Source organism: Wyeomyia smithii, chromosome 3, assembly GCF_029784165.1.
Source record: "Wyeomyia smithii strain HCP4-BCI-WySm-NY-G18 chromosome 3, ASM2978416v1, whole genome shotgun sequence".
Lineage (NCBI taxonomy): Eukaryota > Metazoa > Arthropoda > Insecta > Diptera > Culicidae > Wyeomyia > Wyeomyia smithii.
The window spans coordinates 276,931,390-276,956,705 of record NC_073696.1 but is presented as its reverse complement, the minus strand read 5'-3'; the positions used below and the strand labels follow the sequence as shown (position 1 = coordinate 276,956,705).

The 25,316-nt window shown below is 42.4% G+C and overlaps 1 protein-coding gene across 1 annotated transcript; it reads left to right on the top strand.

The window, feature by feature from the left end:
* Positions 1 to 3,576: 3,576 nt before the first annotated feature.
* On the top strand, positions 3,577 to 7,668 carry LOC129729321 (uncharacterized). Its single transcript, XM_055687832.1, has 2 exons — positions 3,577 to 6,898; positions 6,944 to 7,668. The coding sequence occupies exons 1-2, from the start codon at positions 3,577 to 3,579 to the stop codon at positions 7,666 to 7,668; spliced, it is 4,047 nt and encodes a 1,348-aa protein (XP_055543807.1).
* The last annotated feature ends 17,648 nt before the right edge of the window (positions 7,669 to 25,316 follow it).

The window sequence follows — 25,316 nt, the reverse complement described above, 5'->3', positions numbered from 1 at the left end:
AGTGGCCGTATCCTACACGCGACCTTGTAGATGCCACTTGTAGTTGACTTCCACTCGCTCGATTTTATGGTGGTCCGTGCTGCTAGCGGGGTAACAGCGGTGCGGGAGAATTATTCTTGCTGATATATCAGCTGCGTATCGGATCACTGGCGGGGTAGCCTGCCCCTACCAGTGTGCAGAAGATGTTTCTGCCGATAAACTACCGGCTATTGTTATCGCGCAGCACAAGAAATAATCGACAAAAAAAACACCCGTACGATAACTCGTGTATTGTTATTTTGCAAACTCAAACGGAGATGAACAATTTGCGTCTAATCGAGACGAAAGCAAAACAACGAATGGCTCACTGAATATGGGCTCTCACACTTTAAGCATAAGCAAGCATGGAAATTTTCACTCACTAGCTGAAGACAAAGCAGGCATCGATCACTACAGTCAATTGAGACAACCAGAGAAAAGTTTTTTTTTCTAGTCACTTCCTAACAACCGCTTGAAGCGAACGGTCACATAAGTTAATTTGTTCTACCAATAAAACTATTGTTCAAGTTTTTCGTGAGTTCCAGTTGTCCATTCCTTTACTAGCAATATTTCATGCAAATGTTTTCTTTGATTCATCAGGTATCGTTCAATCGTTTCCACTCACGTACAAGTTTCCCATAGAAACGCTGCTGATTGTTTTTCGCTTCTAAGAGTTCCGAATACCATAGAAGGAGACTTAATGATTCAAACACGATAGTATTTATTGTATCCAAGTTCACTTGCATTCAACGCTATCGCGAGAATCTTTCAGATATTATCGCCAGTGATACAAAATTAGGAATCCAAATGAACGTTAGATTGCGTTCAACTGTTTGCTTACCGGAGCTAGTAGGTATCATCAATGCTTAGGGATCATTCAAATAATACATAACGCTCTAGGGGGTGGAAGGTATTCAGCGGAGCGTTATATTGCTTGTGGCAAACATGTAAAATTGCGTTACATGGGGGTGGGTGGGTATTGAAAATTGCCAAATCTGCGTTATGTAATATTTGATTGGTTCCTTACGAAAATGGTACCATGGTGCATAAGCGTGTGCTATTTGAAATCACTAAGAATCATCGTGGTATATCACGGTGAAAGCACGACGTGGAGTAGCCGAATTACGCCTGCAAGCAACCAACATTTGAAAGAATCATTGCGATCGCTTGAGTGCAATCGTTCACGATTATTTCGTGAAACACTCGCTATATGTTGCTTTCTACTAGAGCAGGCAATATTGAAACAAAATCATCAAAGAAAGCTACCATATATTTCTTTGCTATAAGTTGTCTCTTGCATGCGTGAGAATGTGTAGCTTTTAATAGTAATGGTTTGCTGGGATTGAAAGCTTATGAATAGCAAGGTTAGAAATGATACCCGAATGATTGTTATGCGACACGATTTTTTCATAAAGCACTGCTTTCTTTGACAAACTTGTAGCATTATTTAAAAACTACAAGTTTGTCGTACAGCATATTCCAAAATTGTACTTGTGGAGCGAATTATCGGCACACGACCAATTGAATGGAAATGACACCTCAAAATTGAATAAGCAAAATGTGATGTACATTAAAATCCATCTGTTCGCATACGAATAAACCAGCGCGGCCTGGCTGTCAAACTTATAAACAACCTTGTGCGAAGATCCCTCGGTCATCGAATTTTCGAAGTCATCCCATCAAACTGTCATCGATGCAGAATGCCGATTGTCATTTGTTGACTTCCTTGTTCCGCCAGCTAGAATATTCACCGAGGTATAAATAGCGTTCCAGCACGTGAAATACCCCTCTTCTACTCCGACACGGATGGGATTCAGTACTGTAAATGAGCCCCTGATAGTGCGTTTCCAATCAATACATAAGTTAAAGTTGAATATAAGATTTAAAAATGTAGTTGTAAACTGAAATATATTTAAATTAAGTGAAATTAACCTTCAAAATCAAGAGAAAATTAATGAAGTGAAAAGCTAAATAAAACGTGTTACATGAACTGAAATAAAACAAACTTAAAAGTGATCTGTGAAGAAACCAACGCAGCCACATCTGTTGTTATCCGCTGAGATATCGACATCTGGTCCTTCGAGCCGGATCGGCCGCGCACTCCGGTCATCTGGAACACCCCTTAATTGCTATCCGTGGATTTGGCCACTACCTGAAGTAGTCCGGCATAAGTTCGAGTTGCTGCTAAAATTTCTAATACAAGGCATATAAATTGCCTTGAGAAGGTGATTATATTTCCAAATCTTCACAACCTGTCACGTTTGTGCTCCGCGTTGCTTTCGATTTCACAGATCGATCTACGTTCTCGCTTACGTTCCGGCCTTCGTCTTACCTCCCGCCATCATGTCTAACGAGCGACGAGTGAAGGCCCTTAAAAATCGAATGAAGAGTCTGCAGACGTCCTTCTCGCTCATCAAAACGTTTGCAGATAACTACCAAGAGGATCAACACGCTCCAGAAGTACCGGTTCGCCTGGAGAACCTGAACAAAGTGTGGACTGACTTCTCTACTGTTCAGTCGGAACTAGAAGCTCTAGATGAAGCCGGTATGGAACAGCATCTGAAGGATCGAGCCACCTACGAATCGGCGTACTACAGGGTTAAAGGCTTTCTCCTGTCCGTGAATAAATCGCCACAGTCGTCTCCGACACCTCCCGCCTCGACTTCTACTTCAAACCAGCAAGGCCCTACGTCATCCCACGTTCGTCTACCAGACATAAAACTTCCGGTTTTCAATGGGAGTCTGGATAATTGGCTGAATTTCAATGACCTCTATATCTCTCTGGTGCACTCATCTAACGATCTGTCCAATATTCAGAAATTTTACTATCTTCGCTCTTCGCTCTCCGGTGATGCTCTTAAACTTGTTCAAACGATTCCCATCACAGCTTTAAATTACCCCGTTGCATGGAATTTATTGGAAGAGCATTATAAGAACAAGCCACGGTTAAAACAGTCGTATCTTAACGCCCGCTTCGAGTTCGCTCCCCTTAAACGCGAGTCGGCAGCAGATTTACACGCCCTGGTCGAAAAGTTCGAGTCAAACGTAAAAGTGCTACAGCAACTAGGAGAGAAAACGGAGTTCTGGGATCTTATTCTCATTAGAATGCTCAGCGTCCGTCTAGATGCCACTACCCGTCGCGATTGGGAAGAATACTCTTCGTCCAAGGACGGTATCTCGTTTAAAGATTTAACAAGCTTTATTCAGCGAAGAGTATCTGTTCTTCAAACACTAAAAGAAAAAAGCGTGGAAACTCCGCCCTCCGTACCGTCGTTAAACCAGCCGAAAAGGTTTCCCCAACGTCCGACTGCCTGTCACACTGTCAGCCAGTTCTCCACTGATCGGAAATGCTGCATCTGCTATGAGCATCACCCGCTCTACAAGTGTCCTACGTTTTCGAAAATGAGCGTTGAGGACAAAGAAAAGGAGATTCGTCGTCTACAACTCTGAAGAAACTGCCTGCGTAAAGGACACGTCGTTCGGGACTGCCAGTCTTCCAGCTCGTGTCGCAAATGCAAAAACCGTCACCATACTCAACTTTGTTCCACTGAACCCGCTATGGCTGCAAGCCAACATCATACAGCGTCGTCGAAGTCAACAGTGAATCTCACTTCTGAAACCCAACCACGAACATCAGCCACAGTGACTGTTAACGAGATTCCCAGCTGCGCCGTTACTGAAACTAAACATACTAGTGTACTTCTCGCCACCGCCGTGGTCCTTTTCGTCGATGATAATGGAACTGAGCATGTAGTTAGAGCACTCCTCGATTCTGGCAGTGAGTGCTGTTTCGTGTCGGAAAAATTTCTCCAAACAGTAAAAATCAAACGCAGAAAGGTTTCCGTCCCTATTTCTGGAATCGGTCAAGCTACCGTCAACGCTAAGTTTGCAGTTCTCCCACAAATCCAATCACGAGTCTGCAATTACTCTACTACAGTTGAATGTTTAGTTTTACCCCGGTTGACATTGGACTTGCCCTCCACCTCCATCGATGCTTCTACTTGGAACATTCCGCCCGAGATCCAGCTTGCAGATCCAGCTTTCTTCAGTCGCAAAGTAATCGATCTAGTTCTAGGGGCAGATGTCTTTTTCGAGGTCTTTAACGTCACGGGTCGAATTCGAATTGGCGATGATCTTCCGCCTCTCATTAACTCTACGTTCGGTTGGGTAGTTTCAGGAAGAATTTCCAGCCCAAAATCTAACAGACCGTTCGTCGCAAATGTTGCCACCATCGGCGATTTGACGCAAATGATGGAACGATTCTGGACTATTGAAGAGGGAAATCCGTCGTCATGCCACTCTGTCGAAGAAGCCGCCTGTGAAACTCACTTCAAAGAAACCATCTCTCGTAACGAACAAAGACGATACATTGTTCGCTTACCCGTAAAACCTGATGTCTTAGCCCGGCTTGGCGACAACCGTCGCGCCGCATTCCGAATGTTTCGAGCCATGGAAACGCGAATGGCTCAGAATCCGCACCTTCGTGAACAATACGTCGACTTTATGACCGAATACGCCACCTTGGGACATATGAAAAAAGTCGACGACTACGAAACACCGCCCAACCCTTGCTACCATCTTCCGCACCAGGCTGTTATCAGAGAAGAAAGCACGACCACCAAAGTTCGCGTCGTTTATAATGCGTCGTGGAAAACGAGCCAAGGCCCTTCCCTGAACGATGCACTTATGGTGGGGCCCATCGTCCAAGATGATATGAGATCCATCATCATTCGCGGCAGAACTCATCGCGTTATGCTAGTTGCTGATGCTAAACAAATGTTCCGCCAGGTCTTGGTTGATGACCGCGACACCGCTTTGCTGAGAATCCTATGGAGAAACTCACCTGATTTACCACTAGACACGTACGAGCTGAAAACGGTTACCTATGGGACAGCCTGTGCACCTTTTCAAGCTACAAGAGTTTTAATACAGCTGGCCGACGACGAACAACACGACTTTCCAGAAGCTGCTCAAGTCCTGCGCAAGGATTTTTATGTGGATGACCTTTTCTCCGGAGCAGAAAGCATAGAGAAGGCCATCGAACTTCGAGAGCAACTTACCTCACTTCTTGAAAGAGGAGGATTCGTCCTACGTAAATGGGCATCTAACAAACCTGCAGTTCTTCGTGACGTCTCTACTGATAAGCTGGCTCTAGAACCATCAGTAGATCTCTCTCGTGACCAATGCATAAGGACACTCGGATTAAATTGGGAACCTGCCACCGACCACTATCGCTACCGTATCTCAATAACATCTGATCCTGCAGAAATAACTAGCACCAAAATAAATGTTCTTTCGAAAATTGCCCGACTTTTCGACCCCATTGGACTAGTGGGGCCCGTAATCACGACTGCAAAACTATTCATGCAAGAGCTGTGGACTTTAAAAAATTACGCTGGAGAAATGTGGGGCTGGGATGATCAATTACCAAGGGCCATCAAGGAGCGATGGCTGGCTTACTGCAATCAACTTCCGCGACTGAACGATTTGAAAATCGAGCGATGGGTTCTATGCGAAACTTCGTCGTCGATTGAACTCCATTTCTTCTCAGACGCTTCACAGCATGCATACGGCGCATGTTGCTATTTTCGCTCTGTCGACGCTTACGGCACAATCAAAGTTGCACTACTAACAGCTAAATCTCGCGTTGCCCCTCTTCAGCAGCAGACCATTCCCCGCTTAGAATTGTGTGGCGCCCGCCTAGCTACGGAGCTGTTCCAACAGGTTCATAAATCTCTGAATCATTCTGGCGAAGTCTACTTCCGGGTGGACTCAACAATTGTCCTCAACTGGTTGAAAGCACCTCCTACCACATGGGTCACCTTCGTTGCCAACCGCGTATCAAAAATTCAACAGGTAACATCACACTGCACTTGGAATCACGTTGCTGGCCAAGTCAACCCCGCGGATCGCATCTCCCGCGGAACAGAAGCAGGAAAAATTCTGAACGACGACCTGTGGTGGCACGGGCCACCATGGTTGCAGCTCGACCCTTGTTTCTGGCCAAACCAATCGACATCTACACAAAACGAGGATGTTTTTCTTGAAGCACGCCAGGTACCAGTGAATGCAACAGCAGCCGTCACCCCACCTTCATTTATCGATTCGCTAGTGAGCAAGTTTTCGAACTACAATAAACTACTACGCATCATCGCATATTGTCGCCGTTTCGTTCGAAGATACAAACCAACTTCCGAACCGTCTACATTACCAGCACATCCGTTCCTCAGCTCAAAAGAGCTACAAGAAGCCGAAGCCGTCGTCATTCGTCTGGTACAACAACAGTCGTACAATGAGGAATGGATTGCACTGCAAAACTCACGACCAATGCAATCTAAATCCAAACTTCGTTGGTTTCAACCCTTTATTGGCAGTGATCAGCTGATGAGAATCGGGGGCCGTCTAACTCAAGCGCCCCAACCTTACGATAGTAAACATCAAATTATTTTACCAGGAAAACACCCACTATCCTCTCTTTTGCTTCGTTCACTACATCACAACCATTTGCACGCCGCCCCTCAGCTACTGGTGAATGTTCTCCGCCTGCGATACTGGATCACAGGGGCCAGAAACTTGGCGAAAATCGTCGTCCGAAACTGCATTACCTGTGTGAAAGCTCGTCCCAAACTGCTGGAGCAATTTATGTCGGAGTTACCGTCCTCCCGAGTCACAGCAAGCAGACCGTTCTCCACCACCGGTATAGATTACTGGGGCCCTATTTTGCTAAAACCATCCCACCGCCGCGCCGGTCCCAAAAAAGCTTTTGTTGCAGTGTTCGTCTGCTTCGCTACCCGTGCTGTTCATCTAGAGCTGGTTACCGACTTAACTACAGCCAAGTTCCTGCAAGCTTTGAGAAGATTTGTGGCACGGAGAGGACTATGCAACACAATCTACTCAGACAACGGATGAAATTTCATCGGTGCAGCGAACGAGCTGCGCAACCTAATCAAAGACAAGCAACACCACCAAGCACTAGCCACCGAATGTGCAGCCAACAACATACGATGGATTTTCAACCCTCCCAAGGCCTCACACTTTGGCGGCCTGTGGGAGGCAGCCATCCACTCCGCCCAGAAGCATTTTGTGCGGGTTCTCGGTACTACTCTACTCGCCCACGACGATATGGAAACACTATTGACGCAGATCGAACGCTGCTTGAATTCACGTCCTCTTACACCCCTAAACGATGACCCAACTGACGACGAGGTCCTTACTCCTGGTCATTTTTTGGTTGGGTCCGCACTCAAATCCGTTCCTGATTTTGACCTTGCGGAAGTTCCTTGTAATCGACTAACCAATTGGCAGCTAGTTCAAAAGAAATTCCAGATAATATGGAAGCGATGGCATCTGGAATATTTAGCCACTTTACAGCCAAGAACAAAGTGGTGCGACCCACCTATCAACCTACATACGGGTCAACTGGTCCTGCTTATGGACGAAAGATCGCCACCAATGCTCTGGCCGACCGCCAGGATCGAACAATTACATCCAGGAGCCGATGGAATCATACGAGTGGTCACACTCCGCACCGCCCAAGGTAATTACACTCGTCCTGTAAGCAAAATTTGCCTGCTGCCAATCGCACCGTCTAATGAATCACCAACACCAACCGAAAGTCGACCAGAAACCGAAGCAAAACAACAGCAATGAGTCATCTCATCTACCAATTTCGTCGCTAATTACATCCCGATGCAATTTCAACATTTGAATCACCTGAAATGAGAAAAAACAATGCAAAAATGATACAGCTGGAAGAACCATGTTCGATCGCCGATAACAATAACCACTTCGAGCAGAAGCGGAAACGTCAACAGTCAACGTCTGTCATCACGGGAACAGCAACCAATAGTCATCAGAAATGATGATTTCTGAAGGGGCCAGGATGTTCGCATACGAATAAACCAGCGCGGCCTGGCTGCCAAACTTATAAACAACCTTGTGCGAAGATCCCTCGGTCATCGAATTTTCGAAGTCATCCCATCAAACTGTCATCGATGCAGAATGCCGATTGTCATTTGTTGACTTCCTTGTTCCGCCAGCTAGAATATTCACCGAGGTATAAATAGCGTTCCAGCACGTGAAATACCCCTCTTCTACTCCGACACGGATGGGATTCAGTACTGTAAATGAGCCCCTGATAGTGCGTTTCCAATCAATACATAAGTTAAAGTTGAATATAAGATTTAAAAATGTAGTTGTAAACTGAAATATATTTAAATTAAGTGAAATTAACCTTCAAAATCAAGAGAAAATTAATGAAGTGAAAAGCTAAATAAAACGTGTTACATGAACTGAAATAAAACAAACTTAAAAGTGATCTGTGAAGAAACCAACGCAGCCACATCTGTTGTTATCCGCTGAGATATCGACACCATCTATTCCAACCTAGATTCCAACCGGTTTGATATTCATGATTGTAATCAAACTCGTGTTTTTGGATCTGTTGCCAAACAATACCATCGTCTGTTTAGAACACGAAAAATCACAGTTACTCAGAAGGACTCAGAATGCAAATTAAAATATACTCGAAATTAAAGAACGTATTTTCTACTCTTTATAACATCCTCTTTTTTCTTAACCTCTCCTAAACAACAAACCTGATCCCGGATTCCTGGACTTCCAATTAATTGCTCTAATTGAATCGTAGTGCAGGTACTTGTGGTTTCGATGATAACTTCGCCATTTGCTGTAAATTATTAGTCCCTGTCGTTTAGTACTTCTGTTATCCTCCCTCGAGTCTACTCGAATGTTTTCTTGAGCTTCCCTGTAAGTACCATCGGCAACTCTTGAGCCTTGCGGACGTGGTAAAACTTCAACTTGTAGCTCAATATCTTTCCTGATCTTCTTCATGTCCACAGCTTGCAGTTGAAGTTGGTTTGCTGCTAACACATAACCTGTCCAAAGATGTATTGATCGGAACGTTGGCAAGAAAAGAGTATCGTAAGTGTTTCCCTCTCAATCTTCGCATATCTACGCTCCGTCACTGTTGGCGTCCTCGAAGCAGTAGTACCGCGCCGATCGTGTAACTACTGGTGTCGAATTGGTTCGATGTTTCTAGCTTCATTACTGTTACTTCACTGCCAGAGCCCATCCAGAATTCTCAGGGGCGAAAATATTTTAACATCATGTAGTACAGGCAGAGCCGGATTTACGATTGTGGGGGCCCGGGGCCCAGTTTACAGTGGGGGCTCCAAAATAAAACAAAACCGTTTTTTCATCGTACGAGTTAAAAACATTTATTTGTTATTGAAAAGTTACCAAAAATTTGCTAGAATTTATTCTTACGAATTTTTTTGCAGAGAACTTATTGATTGAATAATCAACATTCAACTCCTTCAGAATATTGTACTCTCAACTTAACAATGCTATGTTTGACAGCCTTTCATTCTTCATAGTCGTACGCAACCTATTTTCAATCAGTTTCATCTTCGAAAAAGACCTTTCCCCAGTTGCGTTCGAGATCATTAGGCTCAAATAAATCCTTAAATAAAATAATTTTTGCAAGGCACTAACGAGTTTTTGATTTTTTTTTCTTCATGTAATCTTCTTTTTTGAGCTCCACTTTGATATACGCGGGGTTTTGTGGCGATCGCTTATTTTGAATAAATGAAATAATAAATTCAGTTCTTGCTCACTGTTTACAGCCAGATCTGTCGAATGATTTGGACCAAAAGTGCCAGATGTTTTCGAAAGATGTCTGCAACTGCTCGAAATCCGAAAATTTTTACTTGATACCTGAAAAAAAGCTACCGCAATTTAAAAAAAATGCGATCCACAGGCAAAAATTTGCACACAATTTGAGGAAGACTGCGCAAATATAAGGCTACGCTGGCAATGATCTACAGAAACTAGGAAAAAAAACAAATAGTAGGAGGGTGGTATTCAAGACACGACCGCATAGTTGACGTAGGACTACAATAATTTTATATTTTTATTTTAAAGCTATGTTTGATTTGAGCTCGTTTTACTTTTGTAGTTTGCTTGATTTATTTTAACCAATTTAAACTCAACATCTTCCAAAAGGAAGGTATTTTGGTTCGGGTGGTAATATCAAGTATCTAGGTCGTCAGCCCGAATTCATCAAGCGACACCTTAAACGACTTGGAACTAAAACTAGTTCATTGGTGGCCATTTCTACTGTTAAGGTCGTCTTTGACCACTTAAAAAGTCAAAAAAGTCATGAAAAAAGAACCGTTCATTTTTGGCATGGTTCGATTTTGGCAACAGAAAATATTCTGACGTGTTGCCAAAATCGAACGGGGTCTGTATTTTGATAATTTTTTTGTACCACTCTACCTTAGAAGAAAAAATATTCTCTTCAACATTCACAATGGTCCAGGAACCAAAATTAGGGGAAAATTTGGGTCTAGAGCTATATAGCAATGTTTTAGAGAAAATCTTTTTTTTTACAAAGTTACTTAAAATTATTCGAGTTAGATACTCGATAGCATTGAAAATTTTGGTCACCCCAATTTTTGATACTTTTTCAATAAGCGCTTTATCATATGTAACAACTTTGTTGAAGAAAGTTTTTCTCTAAAATATTGCTATAGAGCTCTAGACCCAAATTTCCCCCTTAATTTGGTTTCCAGACTATTGATGAACACCTTTCATTCTAATACAGCGAATTTTCTTTAATACGCGAAAAGGCAACCTTCTATAAAATATTTAATTGAGTACGATTTAGTAGAAATTAAACTTCTTCCCTCTATATCTATTTGTCTTGTTAAAGTTGGCTCACTCACCGATCACAAAGCGGCAAAGATGTCCCATTAATTTTTTTCCTGCAGTTACAAGCTCGTGGAAAAAATATAGATAATGAATGACAGTTTTAGTAGAAAATGTATATTCACAGAAAATTTGAAATTGACATAGAATTTTATGAACATGTTGACATTCAATTCAGGTCAATTTAAACATTTTATCAGTATACAGAATCAATCAGAAAAAATTTGATTAGTTTCAAGATACCAAAGAACAACGAAGATATCATATTTGAAGGTTATATGTCTGTTATTTTCGAAAATAAACAGGGCAAGAGTGATGCACATCATTAGCCACGGCAATCAATGTTTGCATAGCGTCGTTCAATTATAAGTAAGGTTATGGAAAGTAATATTTTCTTGTAAATGCACATTCAAAAAAAAAAATTTAATTGAAAAACACAAATACTAATGTCGGAACTCTAATATCAAGATGAAATGAATTTGGTTTTCCTCTATACCGCCACCGCAGGATGCAACTAATATTGTCATATTGGACTAAATTCATTTAGCTAGTAAAATATAATCATCAGTACAGCTCGTTTAACTAACTATTCAAAGATATGTACGGAGCATTTTTGTTTTCTATTGTCTTTTAAATACCCTATGTTCAGTTATTTAAATAAATCTGAAAAAAGCAGAGTGTAGAGTTAAAAAATAAACAACGCATTTTGTTGTCCCCGGCGGCGCAGTGTATTTTGCGGCACCCGAAAAATTATATTGAATTCTGATATTTGCTGCTATACGAAACAAAAAGAAGAAGAAGACAATTCAAACGGCAATTCGATTGTGTTCCACGCCCCACCGTGCGTCAACAGCGGCAATGTAGTTTTCACTTGGCTTGGCTGCACACAAATGAATATCGAGTTTTTCTGCACTGATAGACGACGAATGACCAGCGCTCTATTCATACAATGCTCGGTGCAGTACTGTTGCCTGTGCCAGCATGTTTTCCTTCAAGACATCAGTTTTATTAACATTAACATATTTATTAACAGCAGAACGTCATACTGTCTAATAGTGGAGGCGGTTACGAACTTTCCGAGAAAGCTTCACCTTCAAGACATCAAAATAGTCTAGGCTCATGGAAACTAACATTAGTTGACCTATTGGGACGGGGAGATTCTGTCAAAAATTTTTTTGCCACTGCTATACAGGATATCACAGCATGCAGTTGGTGTCTATTCATGAAGTCTGTGCTAGGCGTGCTCGCATATGATTGGTACATTGTTGGTGAAAATTTGACCTTGAAACTTTTATTCAATTTTCACTGTTTAACAATGAAGTGATAATGAAAATTGAAGAATCACAAAATTGTCCATCATTTTATCAATCCAACGACATATTGATTATTGTGATCCATCATGTGGTTACATCAGTATAACCGTTTGAAAACTTTCATTCCGGCGTTACATCTTGGTTTTAGTTTTCGCGGAATGTATCTCGATATAGTGCGGTTAGACGTAGTCCTACGTCAAAACTACACACATCTGCAAGTCAATAAAATCTGCACACGGACTCTGAAAATCTGCATATTGCAATGCGAATCTGGTGTCCCTGATTCGGACAAGTAAACTTATTTTTGGAATCAACAGCAATGCATTAAAAAACTTTTCTTTTTTTATTTTCTTTCCTGCTTGACTCCAATGCGCGCTGGTTTCCCAACAAACAATTTTATTTGTCTACAGCTTAATAAGCTATTATTCAGTGGATTTCGACTGAACTATAGCTTAACAAGCCGTTTTCCAACAAAGTTGTTTGTTGGGTTGATTCGAATGGTGTGTTATTGTGTGTCATTCCAAGAGAATCGAAGGTGAACTCTTATGGATGTAGTGGTGATCATGATGTATAAAGACATGATGTAACGATATGTCAAAAGCAGAATCAGCCATATTGGAAAAAAAAATTGCCAGCGAGTGGGTTTGTTTATAAACAACTAGGGCATAAAAATTATCGCATCTCATAATATATCATTTGGATGCGTTTAAATTATAAATATGGCAATGCTACATACCTTGCTACCAATACTCATTTAAGAAACAATTTCAAACTTAAAACACCTGAATTTGCGGTCTTTAATTGCCTAGTTAGTGAGGATATATCAACAAACACGAAAAAGTTATTCGCTGTTGCATAGTGATGCTTCGTTTCCAACCCTCCAAAGTGAAAAAAACGCTTCCTCACCCCGCGCCTAGTTTTTGGTCAAACCGTTACACCATGTTCTACTCATCATGGTTGTGATATTGGCGCTCGCGAAAAAATAACACTGAAGGAAAGTTTTAGATTAAAATGGTCTGTTCAAATTTTCTTGCTGTAAATTGAACTTTTGATTGAATCTCATTTTTGATAGAGAGAAGAACTTTTTCTCGTTTTGTGGGGGCCTCAAAAATCCGGCTCTGAGTACAGGTGAAATCTCTTCGACTGTTGTCATTTGGAATCGTGACCGCTTAGTTGCCCGATTTAAAAACACTGGGTCCAATCGCAAGAACACTGGGCACAATCGCTATGTTGCTCGTCCAGCCTGTTGGCTCGTCGATCTTCTCTACTAAGCCTCTCTTTTCTAAATTGTTCCAGTTTTTCAGGTGATTTCGTGCAGCCACCGGAACTCTTCTTGGCTCTTGCTGTTACGGTACGCACTGTTCCAACTCAATGTTCACTTTTCCGACCAATTGTCCATCTTTTCTTTACCGTTTTGCTCACTTCCGGCCTACCTTGGTCTTTGCATTTCTTCATATCTTAGACTTTTTCAATCCCCATAGCCATATAGGTTTTTTACTCCAGTAGTGGTATCCTGAGCACGCCTTGCCCCAGATCGACCACCTAAAATACTTGAAATGTTTACCAGAAGCCTTCCGTGTTCTCTTCATTGGTACTTCTGCAGAAGTAGGATCCTCAGTGGCTTCGTTTCCTCAAACCTACGGACCAACCGACAGGCCCATCTGGCGAATCATCCATATGATTATTTCCAACTCCGTCTAACACCTTCTTCAAAAGAGCTGAGTTGCGTCTAAACTCTTTACCAGATCTTGTAAATTTGATAATTGTATCACTATCCTCTATTTTTCCGCTTACTCACACTACTTTCCCGCGTACGTTTCACCAGTACCGTATCGCCTTCATTTATTTTGGAGCTTTTGGCCTTTCGTTTGCCATCTCCATATTTATTCCCTTTCTGTTCATCTACTACAATACGCTCACATTGTAAGTTACGGCTTACTCCCCAGCTTTTACCGGGCCAATCAACCCAGCGGGGTACTTCTTCACAATTAGATTGGGTGGAAGAAATTAAAAAAAAAACGCAACAATTAAAAGACAAATAGTACAATAAATTAATAAAATATTTTCATTGTTTGTAATAATAATAATAGAGTTAAAACAGCATTATCATAACCATAGGGCTGTCACAAGTGTACAACATAAACTAGACAGGTGACAGGTGTGTCTGACCAGTCAGTCTTATTCGATGTAATGTAAAAAATCACTCGTTAATAGATCGCTTAGCAGTACACAAGTCTTTGTGTTTTGTCATTGACGGAGTGAAATATTACATGGTGTCAGAAGTGAAAAACCGGAAAACTTTTTTCGGAAAGTTGTTTCACGGGTTTGCGTTGAACTGCTGGATAGTGAACAAGGTGGAAAATCGGTGAATTCTTCACCTCATTGGAATAAATAGTTTGTTCACACGTGCGAGGAAGAAAAGTAAAATGGCGTCGTCTCTAGAACAAAGACTTCCGCAGCCGCTTGACTGTACAAACTTGGCAGCGGAATGGCCGAAGTGGAAGCAAACATTTACTATCTACATGATTGCTAACAACAAGGTAAATGATTCGGAGCAAAGTAAGATAGCCACATTCCTGTGGTTGATTGGTCAGCGTGGAGTTGAAATATTCAACACATTGTTCCTGAACGACGGAAGTTTCGACGGTATGTTCGGTGGTATTGGTGATGTTGCTGATATGGAAGCTGCTGCGGGTGATGGTGCTGGAGTTGCTGCTGTTGTCGCGGATGGTGGTGCACCTGCAGTCGATCTTCAAGCGGATGTAGGAGGTGGAAATGAACATGCTGCTGTACGAGACGGTATTGCTGGAGCTGGTGCGAATGTTGCTGGTCATCGGACACTTGCTGTCGTTATCAAGGCATTCGATGACTACTGTCTGCCGAGAAAAAACGTAGCTATGGAAGCATTTAAATTTAACATGATTACCCAAAAGGAAAAACAGACGTTCGGGAATTTTGAAACCGAATTGCGAACACAGTTGCAGTATTGCGAGTTCGAGTGTATGAACTGCCATACATCTTATGCGGATCGAATGCTTAGAGATCGTATCATAATAGGAGTTCAGGATAAGAAGTTGCAACTCAAGTTGTTGGATGGAAAAGATGATCCGTTGTCCAAGGTTGTGGATATTTGCAAGGTGTTTGAAGCTGCGGCAACAAACAAACTGTTGTTGGATCGGAAGTATTTGGGTCAAGCTGAGGTTAAGACACTTATAGAGGAAGTCTCAAAAAATGATTCAGCGGAGGTGGCTGTTGTCAAGCGCCACTGTTATAATTGTGGTCACGTCTTCAACAATCAGCATTTGCGTTTTTGCCCGGCAACGAAGATCAAGTGTAATAAGTGTGGAAGAATCGGTCATTTTCAAAAATTTTGCAGAGCTGGAGGAAATGAATCGACTGGCGATCGCCGTGCAGTAAAGGAGGAAGACAAGAAGAAAACAACAGTTAAAACAATCAGATCAATTGACTGGCGTGACTCAGGTAATTGTGTTGTGCACGAGCAAGAACAGCATGACAGTACTGAACAGGTAGGCTTATCAGATACATTCTATTGCAGAGACGATGTAAATGGACGAAGTGTCAATCGGATTAGATGGATGAAAACATTCTTTATTCATGGCAGGCCAGTTTCCTTTAAACTCGATACGGGTTCAGTTATTAACTGTATTCCATTTGATCTTGTTAAGAGGATAAAAGTTAAGATAACAAGTGTTGATAAGTTTAAAATACTGGATTATAGCGCCAACGAAATCAAGGTCCATGGTCAAGTGACTCTGACCTTAGTGGATATGAACAAAGGTGAAAATCATATTGTCTCATTTATTGTTGTTGATAGCAATTTTGAACCACCGATGGGCCTGGAATCATGTGTGGCTTTGGGATTGATTAAGCGTATTTTGTTAGAACCGTGTACCGTTTGGTCTTAATAGTGCACCGGAAATGTTTCAGAAGAAAATGGTTCAGATTTTTGGTGATATTCCTGGCGTGTATTTCGATGATATCGTTATCACGGGCGAGAATTATGAAGAACACGATCGTGTGTTGAAGATGGTGATTGAACGAGCAATGAAAAACAATATTCGCTTCAATGCAGATAAAATCCAGTACCGATGCAGTGAAATCAGGTTTATGGTGCATGTAATTAAGGATGGAACAATTCGACCAGATAACAAATACATTCGCGCTATTACTGAGTTTCCGACTCCCACAACAAAAACAGAAGTAATGCGGCTGCTGGGATTGTTTAAATACTTAGCAAAATTCATACCGAATCTGTCAAAGAAGACCGCTCTCTTGCGTAAGCTGACCAGGAAGGATAAAAAATGGGAATGGACTGAAGCACATGGTGGTGAACTCAAAGAGTTGCTGGAAATAATATCGAGTTCTCCTGTGTTGGGTATTTACGACCCGATAAAGGAAGTTGTCATTCAGACTGATAGTTCGAAGGATGGAATCGGCAGTGTGCTACTGCAGAATGGACGACCCGTGGCATACGCATCTCGTTGTTTGACTAAAAGTGAGCAAAGATGGGCTCAAATAGAGAAGGAACTGTTAGCTATCGTGTTCGCGTGTGAACGCTTTCATTATTTTTTATACGGTCGGGAATTCGTGGTGCAGTCTGATCACAAGCCATTGTCTACGCTGATTACTCGTGATATTGATGCTGTTTCACCTAGGCTGCAACGAATGTTTATGTTCTTACTTAAATATGCTGGTATGTCTCTTATTTATACTCCTGGTAAAGACATGCTGATGGCCGATTGTCTTTCCAGAGCTCCACTTGGTGATCCAGTAACACTTGAATTTAGACGGCTTGATCCACTCAGTAACCCGTCGGATATGTATGTCGGAGGATAACTTCAAGATCTGTGTTGAGGCGTTGAAGAATGATGAGAAATACCAGCGTGTTTGCAAATATGTGCGAGAAGGCTGGCCATCGTTTCATCAGCTTGATGACCTAGCATAGCTGTTCCATAAGGTCAGAAATGAGTTGCATTATGAACAAGGGTTGTTATTCAAGGACCATAGGTTGGTTATTCCTACAGAATTACAAGATGCGATTTGCAAGTGGTTGCACGCACCTCATATGGGGATCGAAAAGACGTTGGCTCGTGCGCGGTTGCATGTTTTTTGGCCTGGGATGACCAAGGATATTTCAGAGACTGTCAAAGATTGCATGGTTTGTGAAAAATTTAAGCGCAACAATCAAAAAGAGCATTCTGTGCCGAACACGCATCAGTACTGGACGTGTTTGGTGATCGGTCCGATAGAGTATAAAACAAAAGACGTGTGAACAAGTGTTGGCATTGTTTGCCTGGTCGAGTGAAATAAATCCGGGTTCAAGGTCGTTCCTTTGTGCAACTGTTTCGCATCGTGACTGCCAGCTGGTGCGTAAGCCGATTTGGCTGCTGGCTGGATTGTGCTACAGCAGTGGACGAGACACAAACGAGGAAAAAGAAGAAGCCATCAGTGTCAGCTAGTCGTATCGCTGTGTGGAGTGATCTCACACCTGGCTCGCTGCTGGTGGCTGTTTAGTGCTGCTGTATTGGTGCTGCTGGCTGTAACGGCTGCTACTTCGAACGATCGGACAACCAACCTTACTGGAAGGGAGAAATAAAAAGGTACGTGTTCTTGTCAGCGCTAGTGCGCTAGACTTAAGATGGATGTAGATCCCTCGCCTCCCGCGCCACCATCCCCGAACCCCTCTGACCCTGACCCTTCTGTTACCCCCTCCCCTGTTCATTCTTCAGTCCCCCCTCGCCCCAGGCTTTACCCAGACGGAGCCCAGGGCAGCTATACTGTTTATTTTCGGCCAAAGGCAGGACCGAAATCGAAAAAGTTGAACCTCTTGCAGATTTCTAAAGACCTGACGAAGGAGTACAAGGGCGTGACCGAAATTTCCAAGGTCCGGCCTAACAAGCTCCGTGTCGTGGTCGGTAACCTGAAAGAGGCCAACGATATAGCTTGCTCTGAGCTCTTCACACGCGAGTATCGCGTTTACATACCCGCACGAGACGTGGAGATCGACGGTGTCATAACCGATTCGAGTCTGTCCGTCGAGTGTATACTGCAAAGTGCCAAAGGGTGCTTTAAGAACAAAACGTGTCCCGAAGTAAAGGTGCTCGACTGCAAGCAATTGCGGTCAGCATCGATCATCGGTGGCAAAACAGTATACACTCCGTCAGACTCGTTTCGAGTTACGTTCGCCGGGTCTGCACTACCAAGCCACGTCTCGATCCACCGGGTTCGTCTCCCTGTGAGGCTCTACGTGCCCCGCGTCATGAACTGCCTGAATTGCAAGCAGTTAGGCCATACAGCCGCCTACTGCTGCAATAAGGCACGTTGTGGCAAGTGTGGGGAGTCTCATGCGGAAGATTCTTGCAGTGTTAACGCTGAAAAGTGTATTCACTGCGGAGAAAATCTGCATGAGCTCTCGACATGTGCGGTGTACATGCAGCGCAGGGATAAAATAAAACGGTCTCTCAAAGAGCGTTCAAAGCGTTCCTACGCTGACATGCTGAAGAAGACCGTTACCACTTCTCCCGTTACTTCGAACCCCTTCGATCTGTTGCCCTCTGAGGAAACCGATTCTGACGATTCACCAGCGGGAGCATCTTACGCCAATCCTGGGGAGTCTAGAAAGAGGAAAAGTGTTTCCTCTCCTAAACTTCCCAGAAAAGGTCCTAAGATTTCTCAAAGTGAAATGAAGGTTACAAACAAACCAAACAGTGCTGCGGAAAAACCGAAGCAAACTCCTCCTGGGCTGGCAAATTTAAAGTCCCAGAAGGAGTTCCCAGCACTGCCAGGAACATCTAAAACCCCAGTTGCTCCTTTTACACTCCCAGTTGATGAAACAAACTCTGGATTAGTGAAATTTTCTGACATTGTGGACTGGATTTTTGAAACTTTCAATGTACCCGATCCAATTAAAATTTTTCTTACAGCATTCCTCCCAACAGTTAGATCATTTTTGAAGCAGTTGACTGCCCAATGGCCTCTCCTTGCAGCGATTGTATCCTTCGATGCCTAATTCAACTGCGTATATGAAGGATTCTATCTCTGTCTTACAGTGGAATTGTAGAAGTATTTTACCAAAAATTGATTCGTTTAAAGTTTTGATAAATAAAAACAAATGCGATGCATTTTCCCTTTGTGAAACTTGGCTTACTTCAAATATTGATCTCAACTTCCATGATTTTAATATTATTCGCCTTGATCGAGACACCCCATATGGAGGAGTACTTTTAGGGATTAAAAAGTGCTATTCTTTCTATCGTATTAACCTCCCCTCGATTCCAGGCATCGAAGTTGTCGCATGTCAAATGACAATACAAGGTAAAGAGCTTTGTATTGCCTCAATATATATTCCCCCCAGAGCACAGGTTGGGCAACGGCTGCTCTTTGATTTAATAGAACTTCTTCCCTCGCCACGTTTGATTTTGGGAGACTTCAACTCTCATGGCGTGGCTTGGGGTTCCCCATACAATGATAACCGCTCCTCTTTAATCTATAACCTTTGCGATGACTTCGACATGACTATTTTAAACAACGGTGAAATGACACGTATCCCGAAACCTCCAGCGCGCCCAAGCGCTTTGGATCTATCCTTATGTTCGACGTCGCTACGGTTGGATTGCACATGGAAGGTAATCCTCGATCCTCACGGTAGCGACCATCTGCCTATTCTTATTTCAATTACTAACGGGTCAACTCGCATGCGACCAATTGACATTCCGTATGACCTCACACGAAATGTCGATTGGAAGTTATACGAGGAAATGATTTCAAAAGCGGTCGAGTCGATTCAACATCATTCACCACTTGAAGAATACAACCTCCTCGCGGGCTTGATTCTCGACGCCGCGTTGCAAGCCCAAACGAAGAAATATCCCGGCGTAACGATCAAAGAACGGCCTCCCACTCCGTGGTGGGACCAAGAGTGCTCCGATGTCTACACGCAAAGATCCGACGCGTTTAAGGCCTACCAGACGGGAGGTATACCTGGCGACTATTTACGGTATTCGGAGCTTGATACCAAGCTTAAAAGCTTGGCTAAAGCAAAGAAACGTGGATATTGGCGTCGGTTCGTGAACGAGACGTCGAGGGAGACATCGATGAGCACTCTTTGGAACACAGCCCGAAGAATGCGGAATCGCGTAACGGTCAACGAAAGCGAGGAGTCTTCAAGTAGGTGGATATTTGATTTTGCCAGGAAAGTATGTCCGGACTCTGTTCCTGAGCAAAATATTGTTCGCGATGCGTCTCCGGGCCACGACGCGATAGAATCACCTTTTACGATGGCAGAACTTTCAGTTGCCCTCCTGTCCTGTAACAATAACGCGCCTGGATTAGATAGAATCAAATTCAACTTGTTGAAGAATCTACCCGGCAATGCCAAGAGGCGCTTGTTGAACTTGTTCAATAAGTTCCTGGAGCACAACATTGTACCGCAGGATTGGAGGCAAGTGAAGGTGATCGCCATCCAAAAACCAGGGAAACCAGCTTCTAATCACAACTCTTATAGGCCGATTGCAATGCTATCCTGTATCCGGAAATTGATGGAAAAAATGATACTCCGTCGTTTAGACCACTGGGTCGAATCAAATGGTCTACTATCAGAAACTCAATTTGGCTTCCGCCGTGCCAAAGGGACGAATGATTGTCTTGCGTTGCTTTCAACAGATATTCAGCTGGCGTATGCTCGTAAAGAACAAATGGCGTCTGCGTTCTTGGACATTAAGGGGGCTTTTGATTCCGTTTCTATTGACATTCTTTCGGGTAAACTTCACCGACAAGGATTTTCTCCAATTTTGAACAATTTTTTGCACAACTTGTTGTCCGAAAAGCACATGCATTTTACGCATGGCGATTTGGCAACTTTTCGCATTAGCTACATGGGTCTTCCCCAGGGCTCATGTTTAAGCCCCCTTCTTTACAACTTTTATGTAAATGACATCGACGAATGTCTGGCAAATTCATGCACGATAAGACAACTTGCAGACGACAGTGTAATCTCTGTTACAGGAGCCAAAGCTGCCGATTTGCAAGGACCATTGCAAGATACCTTGGACAATTTGTCTGCTTGGGCTTTACAGCTAGGTATCGAATTCTCTCCGGAGAAGACTGAGATAGTAGTTTTTTCTAGGAAGCAAGAACCTGCTCAGCTTCAAACACAATTAATGGGTAAAACGATTTCTCAGGTTTTGGTACACAAATATCTTGGTGTCTGGTTCGACTCTAAAGGCACCTGGGGTTGTCACGTGAGGTATCTGATGAAAAAATGTCAACAAAGAGTGAATTTTCTTCGTACAATAACCGGACAATGGTGGGGAGCCCATCCAGGAGACCTTATAAGGCTTTACCAAACAACGATATTGTCTGTTATTGAATACGGGTGTTTCTGCTTCCGCTCCGCAGCAAACACACATTTGATCAAACTGGAGCGAATACAATATCGTTGTTTGCGTATCGCCTTAGGTTGCATGCAGTCGACCCATACGATGAGTTTGGAGGTTTTAGCTGGAGTACTACCATTGAAAAACCGCTTCTGGAGCCTGTCTTCTCGTATTCTAATCAAATGTGAGGTCTTGAACCGTCCCGTGATTGAAAATTTTGAAAGGTTAATCGAACTTAATTCTCAAACCCGTTTTATGACATTGTATTTCAATCACATGTCCCAAAATATTAACCCTTCTTCGAATATTCCAAATCGTGTCGACTTATCAAATACTTCTGATTCTACTGTGTTTTTCGATACATCCATGATAGAAGAAACTCGTGGAATCCCGGATCATTTACGCGTGCAGCAGATCCCTAAAATTTTTTCCAATAAATATCGAAACATCAACTGCGACAATATGTACTACACTGACGGATCACTTCTTGATGGGTCCACTGGCTTCGGTATCTTCAATAACAATTTAACCGTCTCCCATAAGCTCGATAATCCTGCTTCTGTTTACGTCGCAGAATTAGCTGCAATTCAGTACACCCTAGGGATTATCGAAAAAATGCCCACGGACCATTATTTCATCTTTACGGACAGTCTCAGTTCCATTGAGGCTCTCCGATCGATGAAAGATGTTAAGCACTCTCCGTATTTCCTGGGGAAAATACGGGAACATCTGAGTGCTTTATCCGAAAAATCTACTCAGATTACCTTAGCGTGGGTCCCTTCTCACTGCTCGATACCGGGTAATGAGAAAGCGGACTCTTTGGCTAAGGTGGGCGCAACAAACGGTGATATTTATGAAAGACCAATTGCCTTTAATGAATTTTTCGCACTTGTACGTCAGAATACGATCATCAGTTGGCAAAATGCTTGGACCAGAGGGGAATTGGGAAGGTGGTTACATTCCATAATCCCCAAAGTATCGACGAACCCGTGGTTCAAGGGGTTGGATGTAGGTCGGGATTTCATTTGCGTGATGTCCCGGCTTATGTCCAATCACTATAGATTTGACGCGCTCCTCCGTCGTGTTGGGCTCGGGGAAAGTGGTATCTGTGCCTGTGGTGAAGGTTATCACGACATAGAGCATGTGGTTTGGTCATGCCCTGTACACCGTGACGCCAGGTCTAAATTAATAGCTTCCCTGCAGGCCGAGGGTAGACAGCCGGCTGTTCCTGTTCGTGATGTCTTGGCGAGCCGTGACCTATCCTACATGTCCCTTATATACGTTTTCCTGAAATCCATCCACGCCCCAGTCTAGTCCCGTTCCCCTCCGTCTACACCCAACAAAACGACAAGAACACGTTTGAACCTTAAGCACAAAACCAGCAACCAGACCCCGCACAACAGAACCAGGACCCAAGGACTACGAGCCTCTGTCCCAACTCACGACATCGTGGCTCAGCAGAACGAATCCATACATGCCATTCGACGATTATCAGACGACCATTGAACAACAAAACACTGATTGGAAATCCCATGCTAGTTTTAAGTTAGACTTAATTTCAGCTCGTAGTCGGCAGCGAGGATAAAAAATTTGCTTTAGTTTTTAAGTCATCAGATATAATTGGCGCCGTTAAACATTAAATTGTATTTGTGCCGTGTCAAATAAATGTTATGTGAAGAAAAAAAAAAAAAAAAAAAAAAAAAATCAAAAAGAGCCTCTGATGCAAGACGATAAACCTGACTACCCTTTTCATAAAGCGTCCGTTGATATTTTTGATTATGCGGATAAAAGTTTTCTTGTTCTGATTGATTCGTACTCTGGATTCATGTGCTCAGAAGAGCTAGTGGATAAGTCGGCCTCATCGGTTGTGAGAACATTGAATGCTATATTTTGTCGCTATGGATACCCAACCGAAATACGATGTGATAATATACCGTTTAACTCAGAAGTCTGTGACAAGTTTGCTAATGATTACAACCTTCGGTTTATTTTCTCTAGTCCAAGATATCCCCAAAGTAATGGCCTTGCAGAAAAGGGTGTAGCTATTGCAAAGAATCTTTTGAAACGCTGTGTTGAGGAAGGTGCTATGGATATGTATCAACTGAGACTGCTTGAGTATAATGCAACTCCTGTTGCTAGTATGGGGCTGATCCCAGCACATTTGTTCTTTGGCCGTATAATAAAGACAGGGTTGCCAATTGATGCAAAGCTTTTACATCGTAATAACTTGGAAGAGTCAGTTATACAGGATCGTTTTGATCAGAAACGACAGAGTCAGAAGATCTACTATGATCAGCACGCAAAATCTTTGCCAGTGCTGAGTGAGGGAGAACGTATAATTTTTAAAAAGAACGGAAAAGAGTGGCATTATGGGAGCGTTGTGCGAAAGGTGAATGAATGCTTTTGGAGGAACATTTTCTCAATCGCTTAAACACACCAAATAACGGGAGTATTATTCTTCCAAATGAGAGGGGTGAGTGCAAAAATGATTCAGCTCGAAATAGTGATCCTTCAGAAAACGAACTAGTTGATACTGAGTCACATTCAACTTCCTTCTATGACACTGCCTCTGATGGTTCTGGCTTCTTTGAAGGATACGAATCAGATCCTTTCGAAGGTTTCGAACAGCAGGAGAGTCAGGAGATACCGGAAGAAGGACTAAAACGAACTCGGAGTGGTCGTCTAGTTAAGCCTCCACAGCTTTATGGCGAATGGGCTTAGTAGCGAACTTTTTCAAAAAGAAGAAGCGTGTAATAATAATAATAGAGTTAAAACAGCATTATCATAACCATAGGGCTGTCACAAATGTACAACATAAACTAGACAGGTGACAGGTGTGTTTGACCAGTCAGTCTTATTCGATGTAATGTAAAAAATCATTCGTTAATAGATCGCTTAGCAGTACACAAGTCTTTGTGTTTTGTCATTTACGGAGTGAAATATTACATTGTTTCTTATATAAGTTATCTTCCTAATCCGGTTTCTATGGTTGAAAGAGGACAATTAAATACAAGTATAACACCCTGAATTGACAACTTACTAGACATTGAATTAGGTGGTGCCGCTGAAGTTGAAGGCTCCATAATAAAATTCAACGAATTTATGAATTCGACAACCCACTGGAATGACACAACGTTCTAAAAGAATACGAAAAGATGCGGAGGGCGACGACTGTTCTTTGTTTTTTCTCATAAAGCAAAATGTGTGCTTTACTTTTGTATGCAAACGAGTGCGAAGCACTAGCAATCTTCGGAGTTTCATGGTATGAATTTGCTGCCAGTATTTGACACTTCAATCAGTTTAGCGAGTTTCATGATCATAAATTGAAAAGGGCTGAATGTTTCTAATATTGTTTTAAATTTGCAGAAAGTGATAAAGTTTGACATATTTAAAATTTCATAAAAAATTTACTGTTTTTTGTTTAACACTTATTTTATAACTTTTCATTGAAAAATTTTGTGATTTTTGCCCAAATTAATATTTTATCCTTACGGATTGAGTACGATATCATAAATTTTCATTAATGGGGTATCATGGTTATGATTAAAATTAATCCTGGATGAAATTTTAACTTCGAAAATAAAAACTAAAAAAATCTGCTATCGCTTTTTTCACTAAAGTGACGATTTGCGCAGTTTTGCGCTACAGCGGACAGTATGCATTTGAAAGCTTACATTTGTACCTAAATTTCAAAAGTAGTCACAACCGTGGCAAACAGCTGCAACTAAACTTTTGGCCACTTTTCTACGAAAAATCACGTTTTTTTTAAATTTTTTCCAGTGTCAGGCCTACTATGACCAAATTTTGCAATATCTAATGAAAAGTGTTTGTTTTGCACAATATTTACAACAACTTTTCCTTT

Excerpts from the sequence above, each read along its gene's own strand:
- LOC129729321 (XM_055687832.1), top strand. The coding sequence starts at position 3,577 with ATGGCTGCAAGCCAACATCATACAGCGTCGTCGAAGTCAACAGTGAAT. Across the intron at positions 6,899-6,943 it reads TGTGGCACGGAGAGGACTAT|CGAACGAGCTGCGCAACCTA; the intron begins GCAACACAATCT and ends TCATCGGTGCAG.